This window comes from Vicia villosa, unplaced genomic scaffold, assembly GCF_029867415.1.
Source record: "Vicia villosa cultivar HV-30 ecotype Madison, WI unplaced genomic scaffold, Vvil1.0 ctg.000010F_1_1, whole genome shotgun sequence".
Taxonomy (NCBI): domain Eukaryota; kingdom Viridiplantae; phylum Streptophyta; class Magnoliopsida; order Fabales; family Fabaceae; genus Vicia; species Vicia villosa.
The window spans coordinates 2394040-2415234 of NW_026704940.1; the positions used below are offsets into that span (position 1 = coordinate 2394040).

Consider the following 21195-nt stretch of genomic DNA (forward strand, 5'->3'; position numbering starts at 1 on the left):
TTTGGCCCAAATCTATTTTTATTTTACTTAAATTTTTATAAAAAAACGCTAATCACTTCTTTAGTTAATTTATAATTAAAATATTATCCTCCAAAATAGTAATTTTAATATTATCATTTTTACTAAAATATAAAATAAGAAACTGAATAACTTCAATTTAACTTTTTTTTAATGTTTTTGTCACGTCACTAAAATGATGGTTCTTGATCTTTAAATACTAAAATCCTAATTTTTATTATTTAAATAATACAACCCTCAATAATTAATATACTCAAGTTACAAAATTTCACTTTATTTTCTCTTTTTCTCTTTTATTGTTGATACAAATATATTTATAAATGGCAAAAATGTATGTTGATACAAATAATTTTATAAATGGAAAATCTGTATTATTGAACAAAAATTTATTAACACGAGAAAAAAACGTATTGTTGAAATAAATATTTTTATAAACGGAAAAAAAGTCTAAAGTTAATAGAAATATTTTTATAAATGAAAAAATATATATTGTTGATACAACTTTTTTTTATAAACGTACAAAATTATATAATGATACAAATATTTTTATAAATGACAAATTATATCTATTTTTGTTTACTAATTCCTATTAAATTTCAATTTTACTACTCTTCCTTTTTGTATATGTATATTTTTCTCTGCAAATTTGTTGCTTTTGCCCAAAAATTTAAATTAATAGGTGTGTTCATGAAACGAGTAAAAACATTCTCATTCTCATGATAGAAGCCCTCCCAAAGGCTCTGACTGGTTAGACTTGAAAACTATTCTCTTATTTTTTTAATTTCTAAAAATTTTTTATCATCAAATTTTAAAAATATTTAATCATAATATCCCCTTGATTTTCTTTGATCTTTTAAATATTTTTTACAAATGTCATTGATAAATTTTTTAAATATTATTAAGTTTAGTAAATTTGTTTTCATTTTTGTGGTACAGAGTTCCAATCTTATATTAAATTATACTCCTTATTATTGGAGGTATCACTTTCTTATTTAAAAGATTTCTTTTCTTACATATTGATTTTAAATTATAGAAAGAAATAATAATACCATTGAGATGAGAAAGAAAATGAACTATTACAGATCAAATTCTACTGAAACTTTAGTCGGTATCATAATAGGTCCGAGAATTTTACAAAATCATTATCTGTCCTAACAGTTACGTTGGGGCAAGAAACACACTTTTTTGAGGTGTGTGGGCAGGAGCAATAGTATGTTGCTATATACGGAAAAAAATCTATTATTGATCTAAATATTTTTATATACGAAAATTTATTATTGATACAAATATTTTTGTAAACGATGCCTAAACAAAAATAATATTTATATACGGAAAAAAATCTATTATTGATCTAAATATTTTTATATACAAAAATCTATTATTGATCTAAATATTTTTATATATAAAAAATAATATTTATGATCCAAATATTTTAAATTAAAAAAATGGTATACGGAAAAAATTATTGATCTAAATATTTTTATATACGAAACTTTACTAATGATCCAGATATTTTTGTAAACAATACTTAGGGATGTCAACGGGACAGGAAATATTCGGAGGATGCTTTCCCGCTTTCCGCCCCGCCCCAAATTTATTTCTCATCCTCGTCCCTAATTCCCGCCGCAGGGGAATATATTTCCCCTCATCCCTATCCCAACAGGTCCCCACGGATATCCACAGAGATCGAATTTTAAGAAAATTTATATACTATTATGGCACTAGTATTCTGTTAAACACATATATTTTACATCTTTTTTTTAAAATAAAAATAAAAATACATCTTGCATCAATAACAAAAAAATAAAAAAAAAGAACTTGACGTAGAACTTGTTGCTACCATGTTTCCGTTAATTTACTACCGCAGTACCGCTGTCATTCAACACAAGTGGTTGATTATGCGTGACAAATATATAACTATTAATGACTCTTCATTTTCTAATACGTTAATAGTTAATATTTTTTTATGTAAAATTATATAATTATATATTATATAATATATAAAGTATAAAATTAAATAATATGGTCGGAGTCGGGGAATCTACGTGACGGAAGATACTTTCCCAATTCCTGCTCCAAAGTGTTATCAGGGAAACTTTTCCCTCCATCTCCGTCGCCGCAGGAGAAAAATTCTCCAACTTCGATGCTCCGAACAGATAATCTCCACAGAATTTCCATTAACATATGCAAATTAACATCCCTAACGATACCTAAACAAAAAATAATGTTTATATACGGAAAAAATTTATTATTGATCTAAATATTTTTATATACTAAAAATGGTATTTATGATTTTAAAATGGTATATAAAAAAAAATTTATTATTATTCTAAATATTTTTATACACGAAAAAATCTATTGATCGATCAATTTTTTTTGTTTAACCTTTTATTTAAAATAAATATATTATGTAATATAATGCGCATACCAAATCAGAGCCCGTGCATATGGAAGTGTATGCTACTTTCACATAAAGATAAAGAAAATAAATCTCATTTTAATTTCAATATCATTATAATATATATATATATATATATATATATATATATATATATATATATATATATATATATAGAGGAGGGATCAAATTACACTTGAAGAGTTACACCACGAGTTACACTCGTTCAATAACTACATCTCGAAATAATATTTTTTAAATTCAACCGTTGGATTGAAACATAATATCATATAGATCATACCTATAAAGTTTGAGCTTAATCTATAATGATTTACTATATCATCAAGATATCCAAAGATTAACGTCAAAATGAGCTTTCATATAACGTTAATTTTAATGTTATTCAATGACATAGTAAATCATTATAGATTAAGCTCAAACTTTATAGGAATGATCTATATGATATTATGTTTCAATCCAACGGTTGAATTTAAAAAATATTATTTCGAGATGTAGTTATTGAACGAGTGTAACTCGTGGTGTAACTCTTCGGGTGTAATTTGATCCCTCCTCATATATATATATATATATATATATATATATATATTAAAAGAAATATGCGGTGTATAGGTTTCTCTCATCATTAAATAAGTTGTGTTTCAAAACATATTCCCTCCTTTCTTTATTATAAATAAATTTTAACTTTTTAATTTATTGAATAAATAATACATCTATCTATATTTAGTCTAAATATATTATTTATTGAATAAATATAAAATGTCAAATTTAATGACACATATTTATATTTAAGGGATAATAGCTATTTTGCCCCCTGCCATATGAGCGAGGTTTGAAAAACGCCATATGAAGATTTCTCTGTTTTGCCCCTTCAAGAAATTTTAATCATCAAAATTAATGACGTGGCAGACTTAGTTGAAAATTTTTAATTATTTTTTATAACTTTTAATGACGTGACAGACTTACTTGAAATTTTTTTATTTTTTAAATTATTTTTAATGACGTGGCAGGCTTAGTTGAAACTTTTATTTAATTTTTATTTATTTTAATTTCATGTGGCATGTTTTATTATTATTTAGTTGTTAAAATGTCAAATATTAAAGCTAAAATATTGTCTCCCATGGGTATTGAACCCATGTATTAGTAATTGCAAGAGGGCACCACCAACCACTAGGCTATTTTACCTTTGTTGTTCTAATCTTGCATTAAAGTATATATATTATAATAATTTCTGAAAACATGTTTATTAAGTATTTATTTAGGTCCTTATATTTTAATATTATTGTTAATCAATGGTAATATATTAACGTTAATATATTTATTTAGGTTATGTATTTTTAATATATGTTTTATTATTATTATTAACTTAACATTAATATATTACATGAATTGCATATTTACAGTTAATATTTAAAATATTGTACATAAATATTTAAAAAATATTAAATATCATTGATATTTAAAACCGTTAATATTTAAATAACTTTAAATATTTAAATTATTAATTAAAAATAACGTTAATAAATTAGTTTAAAAGCTACATTATTTTTTTAAAACATAGCCTATGAAACATGACTAACAGTATATTTTAAAACATAGTTTATAAAATATAACTAAATTAATTTGGTTCAGTATTTTTTAAATTAGTTTATAAAACATGACTAAATTAAATTTTTTTATGTAGTTAAAAATAAACCAAATTAAAACCAAATTAAAATAATTTAAATTAAAACTAAATTATTTTATATTTTATAATTTAATTAATTTTAACAATAAAATAAATATTAATTATAACAGTATTAATTAATAATAATGTTAACTAATATTAACTAATAACTATAATATAATTATTATATTTTAACTGATATATTTTATAATTTAATTAACTAATATATTAACTAATTTATTAAAAAATATTTTAGTAGATAAATATATTAACGTTAATATTTTACAAAAGTAAAATAGAACAACAAAAGTAACTAATATTTGACAAAAGTAAAGTAGATAAATACAACTTAATGTAAGAATATGACAAGAAAAGTAAAATGGCCTAGTGGTTGGTGGTACCCCCTTGCAATTACTAAGACATGGGTTCCCATGGAAAAAAAAATTTTAGCTTTAATATTTGATACTTTAACAACTAAACAATAAAATAATAATAAAACATGCCACATGGAATTAAAATAAATAAAAAATAAATAAAAGTTCCAACTAAGCCTGCCACGTCATTAAAAGTTATTTAAAAAATAAAAAATTTCAAGTAAGTCTGCCACGTCATTAAAAGTTATAAAAAATAATAAAAAAATTTCAACTAAGCCCGCCACGTCATTAAAAATAATTTTAAAAAATAAAAAAATAAAAAATATGGTTGTCACGTCATTAATTTTGATGATTAAATTTCTTGAAGGGGGAAAACAGAGGAATCTTCATATGTTAGGGGCGAATCCAAACTTTTTTTTTACAGGGGCATTTTTCAAACATCGCCCATATGGCAGGGGGGTAAAATAGCTATTATCCCTATATTTAATAAATATTTACATTTCAGACATTCTCATTTACTTTCATTAATTTTTTAAAACAATTCCCTTAATATATAATTTATGTTTTAGCACCCAACAATTTTCTCTGCGACTGCATAAAACGCAATGATTTAAACATATTAAATATAACAAAACACAAACATATAATCATCATATTCAAACTTCTTATTGGAAGTGGGTAAATAAAAAAAAAAATTGTTGTTTTACCATATAATCCCATAAAAAATCATAATATTACCCACCACAAGGTCACATGTGTGCATGTGGGACTCTCATTGCTTATATTCTCCTGCCCCGACATGGTCGGCAATACCATTATCATAATTCATAACCCAAAAAACATCTCTATCATCCAAGAACACACTTGGGCACACACTCTAATAATTTTATATGACACTGAAAAAATACCACGTCACATGAATTGAGGTTAAAACCAATGTGTGTTAGGTTTATTTGGAGAAATAGACCTCTCAAATGAATCTCTCTTATTTCGAGGAAAAGTCAAAGTTTGACTTACTAATTATCACGTAGTATAGTATGATAACTTTAGTACGAAAAAACTTTGGATTATTTATGGGTTGTTTCTCAATTATTCACAGATTTTTCGATGGTCTGAATGCATGCTGTATAAGAGTTACAGGACAAGTATATGGTCCCCAAATGAAACATCGTATGCCCTTCTTTTTTACTGCTGTCTGTCAATCAAATATTTCTTAGAATATCACACGAGTAGGTCGGTCGTTCTCTTTTTTGAATAGTCAAATTGAGTATTTTTTAGATGTCGACTTTGGTTGGACTTTACTTTCCTTCAGCAGAGATAAGTTGATTTTAATGTTGTTTTTGGTGTTGCTAAATAGTCTGGGAGTAGTTGGTTCTTGTTCAATATTTGGGAAGTTTTCAATGGGAATAATTTCTTCTCTAAGTGGAGTACTTGCCTCATGCAAAGCAAAATATCTATATTGACTTTCAATTAGTGTTTTTAGAGGGACTCTAGAATTAAGGAAGCTATCATTAAAAGAGAAATGATATTCATTGAAGACTATATGTCTTAAGATGAAGAGTCGACCATGAAAAATGATACTCTTATATACCGTTTGTGAGAGTCTCTATAGTCCAAGAACACATATATAGGTTTGTGGAATTGTAATTTATGTTGATTACAGGGATTTAGGTATGGGTAGCCGACAAATCCAAAGGGTTTTAAAAAGGAGTGTTGCTATATGTACACCAGAATTTAACACCTATGCCTACACCGTATCAAAATACAGCAAGGCCCATTTGATTGTTTGTATCATAACAAATAAAAAATAATTATTAAAGACTTTAAAAAAACCAAACCGTAGTATAATACGGTGTATGTGTAACATTATGTGTAACCATAACATTTCTCTTTAAAAAGTTATAGGTAAGTTTGTTTTTATGTAGCAATGAGTAAGGGTTTCATTTTGAGTAACTAGGGATGGAAACCTATTCATGCATTGGATAATGTTTCCCACCATTAATTTAGGGCATTTTGACTTAAACCAATAATGTCAACCCAAATTCAGCAATGTGCTAATGTTTTTTTTTTTTCCAACCTTGCCATTAAGTTAATAACAGAGGTGTCTAAGGTGTGGTTTGGCGAATTTGACGTTAAAAAATCATTTGAACCGCAAGAGATAAGAGATAAAAGTGTGCGCGCAACACAAAATCCTAAATGGTTCGGTTTGTTTCAGTTGATTTTCAGAAATAAAATCAAACCAAACCAAACAAGACCAATGAGGTTTTGGTTGATTCGATTTTAAAAAAAATGATATTATTGAGCCATACATACATATATAGATGACAATATAACTTTGTATTTAGTCATTTATGCGTTATAAAATAACAACAAAACTTATCATATTTGGACAACAACTTTTCGTTTAATATACAAAAATAAAATTAGATAAAAGTGAAATACAAAACATAAAACAATAGCATAAAACAATATCAAAAATATTATAATGAAATAGAAAAGAATTAGAGTGAAAGATTAGAGAAGATGAACAAGAAAGTAGAGAGGAGAGATTAGAGAACAAAAGGAGCATTTAATGTAACTGAAAAAGAGAGCAGTAGAATAAAAACAATAAGATAAAAAAGAAAGAACTTAAGAAATGAGAGACTAAAGAAGAAAAGATGATATGTACTTGAAAAAGAAGATGAGAAGAAGATGTGATACTGCTAGGCGAGATTTGAGAAGATTTAAACTGAAACCTTAAGTGTGAGGAAGAGAAAATTATTCGTTATCATAAAGCTAAGGTATAATACGTTTCAGTTTGAGTTGGATGTGAGTTAAGTGAAGGTTGGTTGTAACGTAATGCGGTTTGGTTCGGTTTGTAAATTACAAACTGCAAACAGAATCGAACGGGCGGCTTTGTTAAAAATTACTCAAACACATCTAAACCAAATGCAATTTTTTATAGTTTCGATTTGGTTTAATTCAGTTTTACACTTTTGTATTGAGTTGGTTTGGTTTTGAACACCCCTAGTTAAGTTAATATGTATATGGGCATGAGATTATGAATTGCATTCATGATTATATGTCATGTTTCTAAACTAACTTTATATTCACCACAACCACCATATTAAATTGTTTTAATTTTTTTTTGGTAAGAATTTTTTTTAATCTTTTTGTTGAACTAATTCTCCACCATGTTTTCGAAATGAATAAAGGCATATCCAATATCTTTCTATACAAAATATTTTGGATTAAATATCTTTTTGGTCTTAATAAAATTATTCAATTTAGTTTTTGGTCCTTATAAAAAAACATGTTATGATCCTTACAAAATTATTATGCACATAATTTTAGTCTCTCATACTAAATCAATGTGTATTTTTAAATGATTATTTTACATACATGTTTAAAACGTTATAAAAAGTTTCTCGAAAAAATGTAACTCAGAATTTAATTTTTAAATTGAGATTTTCATTACTTTTATCATTATCTTTTGAAATTTAAAAAAATCATATTTATTTTTTTTTAATTTTAAAAAGAATTAAAATTTAAAATTTAAAATGTAATTAAATATTTTTTAAAATGTTAGAAAATTACATGCATAATTTTTTTGTAGAAACTAATATATATATATATATATATATATATATATATATATTTATAGGAAGTAAAAATAAATTAAAAATATTTATAAGAATAAAAAACATATTTAATTCAATATTTAAAACTAAAAATGTTATTATTGGTGGAAGACCCCATGCATCAGTGAGAACCAACTCAAGAATTTCTTAAACATTAAAAGAAAATGATTTAAAAGGTAAAAAAAAAGAAATATTTTTCCATTATAACTTTTCGATATTTAATCTAAGACCTTATTATTAGGATGTCAAGTCTCTTATTCCAAAACTCCTTAAGAGATACATGAGAACATGAGTCCCTATTAATCCTTGAGAGAGTTAATATAAACTATTCTTGAGTGTCACGTTTAGGATTTCCTTCCTTGTCAACTTGTCAACTTTTGTTTGAACTGAACTTGTAACCCTTCAGTTAGATTCGTTGGCAACATTTGTTGTTGCATTGGGGGTTATGTTGGTGATGATATTCAGTTGCTCAATATATTTCAAATGTTAGTAAATGATCATGTAAGTCAACCCTGTTGGGAGTAGTTTGATCAAATAGTTTGACAACTTCATGGTTATATTCATAATCTAATACACTCAGATTTTGAATGATTAGATCAAAAGTTGAAGTTGGATTTTCTCCATGTTTGAGCGTATCAACCAAATTCTTCATTTTGATGAGGAGATATTCCATTTCGATTTCTTATTTTCTAGCGCTATGAAACTCAAATTTGAGATAAAGAACTTGTGAGCTTGTGTGAACATCAACTAGACTTTGAGCTTCATCCCAAACTCCTTTTGAGGTTTCACAATGTAAGAACTATGTTGTTATTACCAGTCATTGAATTCATCAACCATCCGAAAAGTTGTTGATCATATGTTTTCTAATCTTCAAAGGCGAGATTGAATGTTTTGATTGATCTATAACAATGGTAAATTCTTTAGAGCACTACTTCTTCCCTAACATGTAATCATCGAGCAAGACTCCTCTGATTACGGGTTGCACCATTTATTTTCATAATGGATAATTGTCTCTGTCTAGTTTGAAAAAAATAGTAGAAGAGAGATTATTTTTGTGGTTTAGATTTTTTGGGAAGCCCGAGGAAGGTAAGCAACAACGAGACTAATACTCTAGAATAACAAGAGACGCAGACGCCACATCTCCACCCAAAACCTTAAGACATTAGGTATATGAGTCCCTTATCTTATAAATCCAACATTCTACCTATTCATAGGTGATGTGAGACTTACCACTTACATTTGAACCCAACAATCTTCTCCATAAGTGTGAGTCTCCCACTTCCCTATAAAAGGATCCATCACAAGATCCAACTCCCACTCCCCCACCATGCCAAACCACGACTTTGATACATTTTGTTAGGGAGTTTGAGGAAAACGGGAGTAATAACGAATGTCCAATGCTCCAGGATCACAAGAGACGGAGACGATGCTTCTTCACCCAAAACCTTAAGGTATTAGGTATATGAGTCCCCTCTCTTATAAATACAACGTTCTACACATTTATAGGTATTGTGATACTTAATCACTCACAATAGCACCCAACAAAATTGATATTACATGATGACAGTGGTCATTACACGAGTTTTACAAGCCAATTCGGATGAAATCAAAGGAATAATCATCGAAAGTCAATCAGTAATATGAAAGAATGAAACAAAGTTAAAAAAGTGTGAAGAAAATGGACTTTGAAGATTTTTGAAGAAAAAGAGAAGGAAATAATAGCTTTTGCCTTTGAATTTCGCACAATGCGATCCACCCTATCATGGTGCAATACAAGGCTCATCGGGCACAATAGTTCTTATAAGGGCGCGATGTTGCGCGTTGCTGACACATCAAATTTTCTATAAATAGATTGTTTTGACTACTTTTTGGGGGTTCTGATTTTGAGAGATTAAGTGACGTCTAAAGATTACCAAACTGACGAATTTGAGGGTTTTGGAAGCCATTGAAGACCTTATTCTTCCTTGATTTTCATGTTCTCTCCATCTAAACTCATAGTAATTGTTATAATCACTAGGAGTAGTTAGATTCATTAGATTAGATCTTCTTAGAGAAACCTTCTTGTCCTTTTTAGATCATATGGCAGTTAGATATTAATTGAACTATTTTATGTTATTGTTATTAGAGTTTAAAGGTAGTGCACTGACAGTGTAAATTAACTTTACACATACAACCAATTAAAATCCTTACACTTGCCATGTCATATTAGTTTTTTTAAATTAAAATTGTTTTTTAATTGGATACATGGTTATGATTGGTTGACAGTGCAAAAATATTTTACACTGTTAGTGCATATCCCTTTTTCTCTTGTTATTATTTAATTGTTCTTGATCTTAATGTCTTTCATGTATTGATAAACACATGAATTGATATCAGATGACTAGAGATTTCTGACCGTTTGTCTATCGATCCGATTTTTGACAATTATTCAACATAGTAATTAACTAGGAATATGTCGATGGTTGAAGAGCTTCCTACCAACTTGGAAGTTGCACCATAAAGTTTAAACCTGGTTTTCCATGTGAAAATTCTTGAAGTGATTTAGTTTCAAGTGAAGTATTTTTTTTAGGTGGAGTATGATAGTTTTAAAACTATGATTGTCACCAAAGAGAATGTGAAAATTCTCGGAATAATGTAGCTCCAAGTGATTATACTCTTTATGGTGGAGTATGATTGTCCGTGAAAATAATGAAAGTTAATATATTATTTTCAATCAAGATGGAGATTGTTGGGGTTGGTTGAAAATATACATATTGAAGAAATCTCACATTGATTAGTTTTGTGACGAAAAAAGAAGTCCAAGATTATATATAAGATTAAAGTTCTTCTAAGTCCCACATTGTTTAATTTAGTGATGGAAGAGAGAATCCAAGGTTATAGACAGGATTCAAGTTTTTCTTTACAAGATGCACCAATCAAAAATATTTTAAGCTTGTATTTGACTTTCTTTGCTCCCTTATACTCTTGCTTCAGAGTGTTGTGAGATGTAGTTAAATATTTGTTTTGGAGGATGTGAGTGTACTGGAGTCTGGAATAGTTGAGTATATTATGTGTTGTAACGATTTTTACATAATGTTATTTTCTGACTGTCTATTGACAACAATCATAGTTTTTCTCCGATTTTAGAATTTTCACGTACTATTATTATTTTTTTTTTCTTTCTATGATTTATTTTTTCCTTCACAGTAGAGTAGTATGTTATTGTCATGATCATAAGCTTAATCGAATATACCATACCATCCACTTGACAATTAACTATCTCCCCCTTTTTCATAATTAATATTTCATAACAAAGAAAACGGTGAAATAGAAATTAATCATTGTTTAAGGAATATATTGTCTTCTTTTGCATCGTATCATGTATACATTCTTTAATAATAGGAACAAATTTCAAAACCCTTTTCTTCAATGACAATTGACAAACAAGAGTCACATTCATACAATAAGATATGGATCATGAACACATGACTTTCTAATTCAAACACACCTTTTGACTATATCAACCATATTATTGATTAGTGTCAAATTTCATTCATTCATCCATGTGCTTTCTGATGAATAATGAAGAGCATCTTAATTAATCAAATTTGACATAGTCTTTGTGACTTCAATTATACATATTTTTGAATCACCACATAAACCATCACATGAGAACCAGCTATCATAGGTACACTACAGTGTATTATTTTAATAATTGATTGCTCATTTTTAAACCATACAACAGCTTTGTCTCCAAAGGGGTTTCATGAATCCTTCCCAAATTCATTCATTCCCATCAAATCAAAACAACAAATTTTCCTCCTCCAAATTTTAACCTAAATAAAGTAGGAATAAAAAATGTAGAAAAGAAAAAAAAATTGAGAAAAAATAAAAAAATAAAAAACTTAAAATCTTAATAATATTTTGGTTCAACTAATTTGAATTAGTTGAGTTAAAAATTAAAGAGTTAAAGGTCTATAATTCAACTTCTGACAAACAATGTAAATAGTATAAAAATATCACAAATTTTTATTTTGTTAAAAATACTTATGTATTAACTATTAATAAAATTTTCACTCGCGGTGAAATTCAAATTCTAATCTTTATGAAATTTGGATTGAATTTCTATTTATTTTCACCACTACTGAATCGTCTAATTCAATTCAGAGAATTATTCTGACATCAAATTTAAGCTGAAATTTTACCAACTGAATCAATCTACTTTAGGATAATGATAATGTAGTATTAAGTATATTTAAATGAGAAAAAAAAATACACTAATAATATAAAATAATTTTACATTGTCAATTAATCACTACCATGTTAAGTGCCAAATTAGACTGTTATTTTAAAAAAAAATTATGTAACATGACTGATTGATTAATCTCAATTGAATTGAATGACAGAGTAAAATTATATTACACTGTTGCACTACCTTTTACCTCTATTTAAATATCTTTAATTAATTAAATAAGTTACATTCATATACAAATTAATAATGATTGAGTATCTATAGATATGCATGAGATTTGTATATTTAATATTAATCATCTTATTATAATATCAAATCTCATTAAGAATATTTTTAAGAAACCACTTTTTTACTACACTGTCCCACTTCAATCAGTTTATTTTCTTTCTTATTTCCTATCAACACATTGCTCTTTCTCCACTCTCACTCACACAAACACACTCTCAAGTCTCACACACAAACATTTATAGCTATAGCTATAGTTATAGTTATATATATAGTAATAGTAATAGATATATTATATATTAGAAGTTCTTTACTTGTTTTGTAATGGATGAAAAGTGGAAGCTATCAAAGAAGGAAAAAAGTTCAACCTCATCAACAAAATCATCAATATTCTCAAGAAGTTGTTCAACAAGAGGCTCAAGTTCAAAGTCACCACTACTTTCAAAGAGCTTATCACAAAAGTGTTCTTCTACATCCAATAGCAACAACAATGATAATCTTACTAGAAGCTATTCACAGAAGAGTCCATCCATAGGTAAGAAATGTACCAATATAGCTAAAGAACAGAAAGCAAGATTTTACATCATGAGGAGATGTGTAGCTATGTTAGTTTGTTGGCACAAACATGGAGATAAATAGTTGGGATTTTGAAGGGGGTGCAGATAGAAGAACAAGCTTGTTACTTACTCAGATCCCCTTTTTAGTGAACAATTTTTTGAGGAATCTTATTTTTGTTTTTTTATTTGTCTTTTGAAATTGTAATTATGAATTATCTATAAGATTTGCACATTTGCAAACATTTTCTTCATTCTTGTTCTAGTATTAGTAAATTTTAATGCATATTTGAATTAGGAGTTTAGCATAATCACATTTAGAGAGTATAATGGTGATTTTGGTTTTAATTAAGATGTTTTATAGTTTTTAAAATAGAATCCGATATTTTCTCCATACAACTATAAAAGTTATTTCTCGAGTCAAAAATGACTACAATGTACATCCAAACTGGCATTTAAGAATTAATCGTTAATTGGTCCAATTATGTTTGGCGTAAGACTTAGCAGAAATGACTATAGTTCAATTTTTCAAATTAGGAAGGAATTGAAACCACTTAATGATAAAAATGACATCTAAAGCAGATTAAACAGTTTAATAAAACAGATATTGTAATGAAAAAAAAAAAGTCATTTAAGAGAATTTAACACCGCTGATTAAAATTGTAGATTAATTATCCATGTATATTAGCGTGTTTAGATAGAAGGAAAGAGTTTATTATTATTTTATTTTTGAGTAAGTAGAAGAATATTTTGGTGAAAATAATAATATTAAAGTAGTTTATAGCATGATAGTACAAGTTGGATCTACATTGGAAATACAAGCCACGTTCGTTCTTGGTTTTTCCCATAAAAGGTGAAAAACGAAAGTAAGAACTGAATGTTAGAACTTACTAGACCTGAGTTTTACTATTACAGTTTAGAAAACATGAAGTTAGATCTTCTGCTCACCTCTTTAAATTAGGGGTGTTCATGATTCATGAACTGTATTGAATCAAATCATATGGATGAATGGTTTAAGTTTAGAAAACATGAAGTAATGGTTTGGTTTAAAACCAATTAATTGCTAAAACAGTTTAAGTTCAGTTTAAAACCAATTTAAAACCATTTTACTTTTATAAATTGGTTTTATATTAAAAACTCTTTTAGAACCAATTTCTTTTAATTGTTTTTGTTTTTAGAAATTAAATCAATTTTTTTTACTTTTAAGAAAAAAAATAAATTACAGAAATTTATTTTTAATTTTTTTGAAAGAAATAACTTTTTTTTTTGAAAAATATTTTTTTTATTTCCAGCTTTTAAAAAAAGTCTATTTTTATTTTTCAGAAAAATTTATCAATTTTTATAATTTTTATTTTCTAAAATATTACATAGTTTATAAAATTTGGTAGCATTGTGTTAAAATATTCCGTCTATGACTGCAAGTGCAAGGCTATAACTGCAAGGCTGCAATAAATATCAAATATTAATTTTGTATAGAATTAAGCTCTCTTTATTAACTTAACATCAACTATTTGATGTGTAATGCAATGTATACTAAACTTGAATTTTAACATCAACTAGAATTAAGCTTTCTCTCCTTTTATGATTCAGATTCGGTGCATATATATTAACCACAAGAAAAAAGTTCAATAGAAATTATAAGAACATCTTTTTGGGGTCTATTATACATAAATTATTATTTTTCATATTTTTTAAAATTATATATTTTATTTTTGAAATAATAACTTTTTTATTTTTAGTTTTTAAATTTACAAAAAAAAAATTTAAAAAATCCCATTTTTTAAAATTTTAATAATGTTTTTTAGAAACAGTTATGTAACGGTTTAAACCAGTTTTTAACTTAAATTTAGATAATTGAATTGTTCAAAATATATGGTTCAGTTTATTAACCATTTAAATGGTTCAAGTTTTTTTTGGTCAGTGCCATTCAATTATAGCATATAGTTCGGTTAACCACATTTTTGCACACCCTTAGTTCAAATCATGCTATTATGGATCATGGTGGAGAAAGTGTCATTTTTTGGTTTAACTAAAATTTTATAGAAAAGTTTTTTTTATTTAATACGATAATTTTTGTTGAATACTTTTGTATAGTGCTCAAGTGAGATATGAGTTGTATTATGTACAAGTTTGTTTTTTCTATTGGATTATAAGTGAGACATGGTGGGACACATTAATTCAATTGTAGATAATTTTTTCTTGCATGGTACAACACTCTTTTGTTTGTGTGGTGTAGAATTAGTCAAATTTTGAATTGTAGGTCATGTCCTTTTTAGTTAAAGAATGCATGAGTCATTTACCAAAGATTCGTGTACAAGATTTTCATGAAGCATATAGAAAAAAAAACAGATTTATATGGATGATATGGTCTTCAAGATCCAAGGTATATAGACTCACTATGAGGACCTACAAATTCTATTCTAACAGGTTAGAAAGTATAGATTACGATCATTTAAAGGGAATCACTACTAGAAATAACACGTTTCATTTCAGACACGAAATATATTTGACTTCGGCTACATAAATAAAGTAACGAAGGACGTTATAAAAAGTATCAACTTTATCCCTCGATTTTAAAACACTTGGAAAAAAATGTTTATGTACATGTGTTCGATACTCCGTTTATGCATTTTTAATATTTTCAAAACTAGCGGATCATACCTCTCGGTTTATCAATAACACCGAGGGATAGGATATATATATATATATATATATATATATATATATATATATATATATATATATATATATATATATATATATATATATATATATATATATATATATATATATATATCGTTATAAACTACAAAATATTAATAAATTAATTATTTATCCATAATATTATATTATTTACCCATAATATTTTTGTAAATATATATAATAATTTTAGAATTCGATTCATCATCATCACTGTGGGTGAAGATAAGATGTTGGATCCTCGTTTCATTGAAATGTCGGAAAAGATAAAATGTTAGATAAAGTATATTCCAAATCCCTTTTGCATATTTTTGTTTTTGATGTAAAACAAGAAAAGGGTTAGTTATATGAATGAATATATGGTTATTGAAGAACACCATAAAAAATTATTATTGAAGAACACAAACCTTAAACACAATTTATTTTCTGCTCGTACAATCTATCGTAGAGAACTTTACCAAATTTTTACGCTTTAAAGTTTTCATGTTATATGTTTCATTAAACAATTATTGATATTCAGAATGCTTTTATAATGAATATTTGTTAAATTTCATGCGGATCACTAATGGAAGTGTCTTGAGCATTGATACTCATGAAATGGAAGACATATAGTTTTTAAGGACGATGATCAATATCCTCAACTATCACGCCAAAATTTTACCCTCAGTTTCTGACAAAAACCGAGGTAAGAGGTGTATAAGCATTTTTTAACATTCCACTGTTTACACCTAATATTAAATTACTTTACTACAACAAATATAGTGTTATCATAGTAGCTGTTATTCTTGGAGAACAAACACATCTTTGTTGTAATCCAGATCCTGTTGGATATATTTTGTGCTCATTATTTAAAAGTTCTATGGATTGCATTCAATCAACATCTAAGGAGCTAACTACTCCAAGTAAGGAGTTACCAGTTCCAAACTTTAGAAATATTTTTTCTGCACTTGCAATCCATCACAGAGAACTTTTCCAAACTTCTTTAAGTTCCAAAATTTCTGTATCTTGAGCAAATGTTATCAAGACAAATGCTTTCACAAGAAAGATATATAATGGTGGATGTAGATAGTATGTTGTGGATTGATGTCTTGGCAATATATAATTATCTTGAGCGTTGTCCCTTTAAACATGTAGGGTAGAGATTCCTTGTTGTAGGTGTGTAACATATTACCTCGGTTTTTATTTAAAAAATTGAGGAAAATGTATTTTCTTTTTTAAATAGAAAAATAAAATAAAACAAGTAAGCCCCTCGGTTCTAGAAGAACATCGAGGTGAATAATATTTTTTTAAACATTACATTATTTACACATAATATTAAAAAAAATTCAGATTCATCATCATCGTTACAATTCCAGATTTTGTTTAACTTGGAAGCAAGAATAATTTTCTGCACTTGCAATCTATCATAGGGAACTTTTCCAACATTCTTTAATAGAGAGTTGTTCTAAAAATACAACATCAACACCTTTATGTGAGATAGCACTACTATAAATAACACTTTTTATGACAAGGCTTTCACCTTGAACATGCTAAAAACCGATAATGTATGTCCTCAGAATGCAATGTCTGGTTTTTTAAAAGAAAATAAATAACATTTTTCCTCGGTTTTCTCAAAAACCGAACTAACTTAGCTATAATTAAGCGCCATATTTAATCCATAAGAAAAACAAACCTCTTCTCTCGATTTTTGGAAAACCAAGGGAATATAGCTATAAGGGATGTCGCTTCGAATCCCTATTTGTTCATTTAAAGTTTTTTCAACTATTACTCAATAGGCGTCTTTCCATATTCCATGTTTTTCTTTGTTAATTAGTAATTCTCAAAATATTTTTTATATCAATAATCAAGAATATGCAATAATAGAAAAAGGAAATATTTCATTGATAATAAAAAACCGGACAACAGATATCCTTATTTTTTAAACTTATGACTCTATTCGACTTCAACATTATCCTTATTGACTATCTCTAACTAAGAGAAAAGTTCAGTTCCTTTAAGAATTTAAAAATGGTAAGAGGGAGATTAAATCTGACTCTGCGGATAAGGAAATACAAGAGATATTTGTCATCCCAAGTAACAGTTTCCATTAGTTTCTCTCTTGGACGCAAATTTGACACTAGAAATTGAAACCAAATTTTTGCAATTAGGAGTAGACTAGTAGGACTGATAGGCTTATCTCTGTTGGCATAAATTAGGTGAGTGCGGGTTGAGTAGACATTGTTGAATCTATAATGTTCAATGCAACTACCTTCCTCTTCACAGTTTGTTGTTTGAGCAATAAGTGATGGACTAATGGTGATAGGAGAGTCGTTGACCTAGGACTAGATTACCTTAGCATCATTACCAGTTGGCACAACGTAGGAATTTAACCAGAACTATTTAACGAGATTAATATAGATGGATCCATGAAGAATGTCAAAGTAATCATTCAACTTTTGTTTGGAAATAGTTTTTCTTAGATCAAAACCTTTGTCTTTTAAATCATCAAAATCAATAAACTTTTTGTTGATAAGAAACAAAATATTTTTATCCATTTTTGAAGAAAAGAAAAGGTTTGGCGTCTGATGTCAACATCCCTACATCACATTTAAGACTAAATTTTAATAGGATATGAAATTCCAATATCACTACTAAAAATAATATATTTTATGACTATGATTTTATATCACCTAAAAAAAACAATGTATAGTTTCCGGATGCACAATGTTTTTTTTCTTTTTAAAAAATACAATTTATTCTGTCAGTTGTCATAGATAATCAAGGGGTAAAATAATTCAGGATACACCCAACATTTTCAATTTATGTTTTTATTTCATTAAAAGTGACACCTTCTTTCATATTTTATATTTAATCCAAAAATAAGCCACTTTTCACCTTTGTTATGTTTTTCAACCGAGGTGAAATAATCTACTATTATTATATATAGCTTAGCTTGTAGCTTTCAGTTTCACTTGCCTATAACAACATACACAGAACTCCAACAAAGAGCTCTAAACACATATCATTCTCTAGAATGATGCTCGATACTTGCTAGAATGAAACACCAAAAACAATTCTTTCAGTTCTTCTTCACATATCTGGTATATCATATATCACTACTCATGTTACATTATTGTTATTATTGTTGTTGTTGTTATCATTGTTGTTTTTTTTATTTTGTTGTTGTTTTTATCATTGTTATTTTTGTTGTTGTTGTTGTTGTGATTTTTGTTGTTGTTATTGAGATCCTAAAACCTAGAGGCTTAATCTTCTTCTTGTTGTTGTTGAAACTCAGGTTGAATGTTATATGTTGTTGCTTTTGTTGATATAAGTAAGTTATAAGTTTATTGTTGATGTTGATGTAGTTTTGTTGAGATATTGTTTTTTAGTTGTTGTTGTTTAGATTGAGATTTAATGTTATTGTTGTTGTTGTTATTTATTGTTGTGAGATATTGGATCGAACTCTAGTATGGTCTAAAGGTAGCTGGTGTCAAAATGTGCATGTTGTAGTCGAAGATGAGTCTAGCGTGCAAGTGTCAAAGATGCTAGGGTTGTTAGCATGTTAAATTAGGTTTTAGTGTTTAAACCATAATTTGTTAAGTTAGCTTGTTTATTAAGTTAACTTGTGTAATGGGCCTTGTGGAAAATGCCCATTACTTTAGTATATTAGGTTTTATTATAAATAACATACTAGTCTCTCATCATTGCATACTGCAAATCCTAATTTAGGGTGAGAGGGTTATTTGTTATTCTTGTAACACTTGAAATCTTGTTTGAAGAAAAAGTAAAAGAATAGCAGTTATAACCAATCCTTGTTGTTATTCTTGTCTTCCCTAATTCCCTATTATACTTTGTTCTTGACATCGTTTTCACAACAAATTGGTGCGATGAGCATGGAGAAGATGCCTTCAACAAAGTATGAGATTGAAAAGTTCACCGGAGTGACGATTTCGGTCTGTGGCGCTTGAAGATGAAAGCCCTACTAGTTCAGAAGGGTTGTTTGGAAGCGTTGAAGCGAGCGGCGGCTATGGATGTTGCGTTAACGGAAAAACAGAAGAAAACCATGATCGAGAAAGCACACATCGTAATTTTGTTGAGCCTTGGTGATAAGGTTCTTCGACAGGTATCAAAGGAGACGACGACATCAGGGTTATGGGTGAAACTTGAAAGTTTGTACATGACCAAATCATTGGTAAATTAACTCTACCTGAAGCAAGCTTTGTATTCATTCAAGATGATTGAAGATAAAGTGTTGGCTGAGCAGTTGGATATGTTCAACAAGCTGATTCTTGATCTTGAAAATATTGATGTGAAGATCAATGATGGAGATCAAGCGTTGTTACTATTGTGCGCTTTGCCTCCATCACATGCTCACTTCAAAGAAACTCTCCTGTATGGAAGGGAGTCTCTGACCTTTGAAGAAGTTCAATCAGCCTTGTACTCTAAGGACTTGAACAAATGAAAGGAGCTTAAAACTTCGACTGTTGGTGAAGGTTTGGCCGTTAAGGGCAAATTCTTGCGAAATGATGGTAAGTTCGACAAGAAGAAGGGAAAAAGTCACCAAAAGTCTTACAGTGGCGAAGCATTCGGTATTCAATGCTATCATTGTAAGAAGAAGGGTCACACAAGAAAGGTGTGCCCTGAACGCCTGAAAGATCATGGAGGTAAGGATAATGGCAACGTTTCCATTGTTCAAGATTATTTCTAATCATCTTATGTTCTTGTGGTTTCAAGTGGTGACTCGAGTAAGGAGTGGATTATGGATTCAGGTTGCACTTGGCACATGACTCCAAACAAATACTTTTTTAAGGAATTATGTGATCAAGATGGTGGATCTGTAATGCTGGGAAACAACAAAGCTTGCAAGATTGCAGGTGTTGGATCTGTGAGATTCAAGCTCCATGATGAGTCAATAAGGTTGTTGACTGAAGTCAGGTATGTTCCTGATTTGAAGAGAATTTTGATTTCTCTAGGTGAATTCGACAAGAAAGGATACGTTTTCCAAGGAAAGAAAAGTATCCTAAGAGTCATGAAGGGATCGAAGGAAGTCTTGAGAGGCGTGAAGAAACAAGGCTTGTATACCCTTCAAGATGAAGTTGTAAGTGGTTTGACAAATGTTGCATCCACGAAACCTTTGTCGAAGACAGAAATCTGGCACATGAGATTGGGCCATGTCAGTGAAAGGGGTCTGGTCGAATTAGGGAAACAAAATATGCTTGGTGGAGACAAAGTCGAAAAACTAAAGTTTTGTGAACCCTGTGTACTTGGAAAATCTTGCAGAGTGAAGTTCAACAAAGGCAAACAAAGAACACATGGATCCTTTGATTACATCCATGCTAATCTTTGGGGGCCTGCAAGGTGTCCATCACATTCAGGAGCAAGGTACTTTCTATCATAGTAGATGATTATTCT

At 28.2% G+C, this 21195-nt stretch overlaps 1 protein-coding gene across 1 annotated transcript; it reads left to right on the top strand.

The window, feature by feature from the left end:
- The first annotated feature begins 12742 nt into the window (after positions 1-12742).
- Positions 12743-13471, top strand: LOC131621613 (small polypeptide DEVIL 13-like). Its single transcript, XM_058892650.1, has one exon. It carries the CDS (start codon positions 12875-12877, stop codon positions 13187-13189), a length of 315 nt encoding a protein of 104 aa, XP_058748633.1. The 5' UTR covers positions 12743-12874; the 3' UTR covers positions 13190-13471.
- Positions 13472-21195: the final 7724 nt, after the last annotated feature.

Bases quoted from the DNA above. Each gene is read 5' to 3' on its own strand.
- LOC131621613 (XM_058892650.1), top strand. From the start codon at position 12,875: ATGGATGAAAAGTGGAAGCTATCAAAGAAGGAAAAAAGTTCAACCTCA.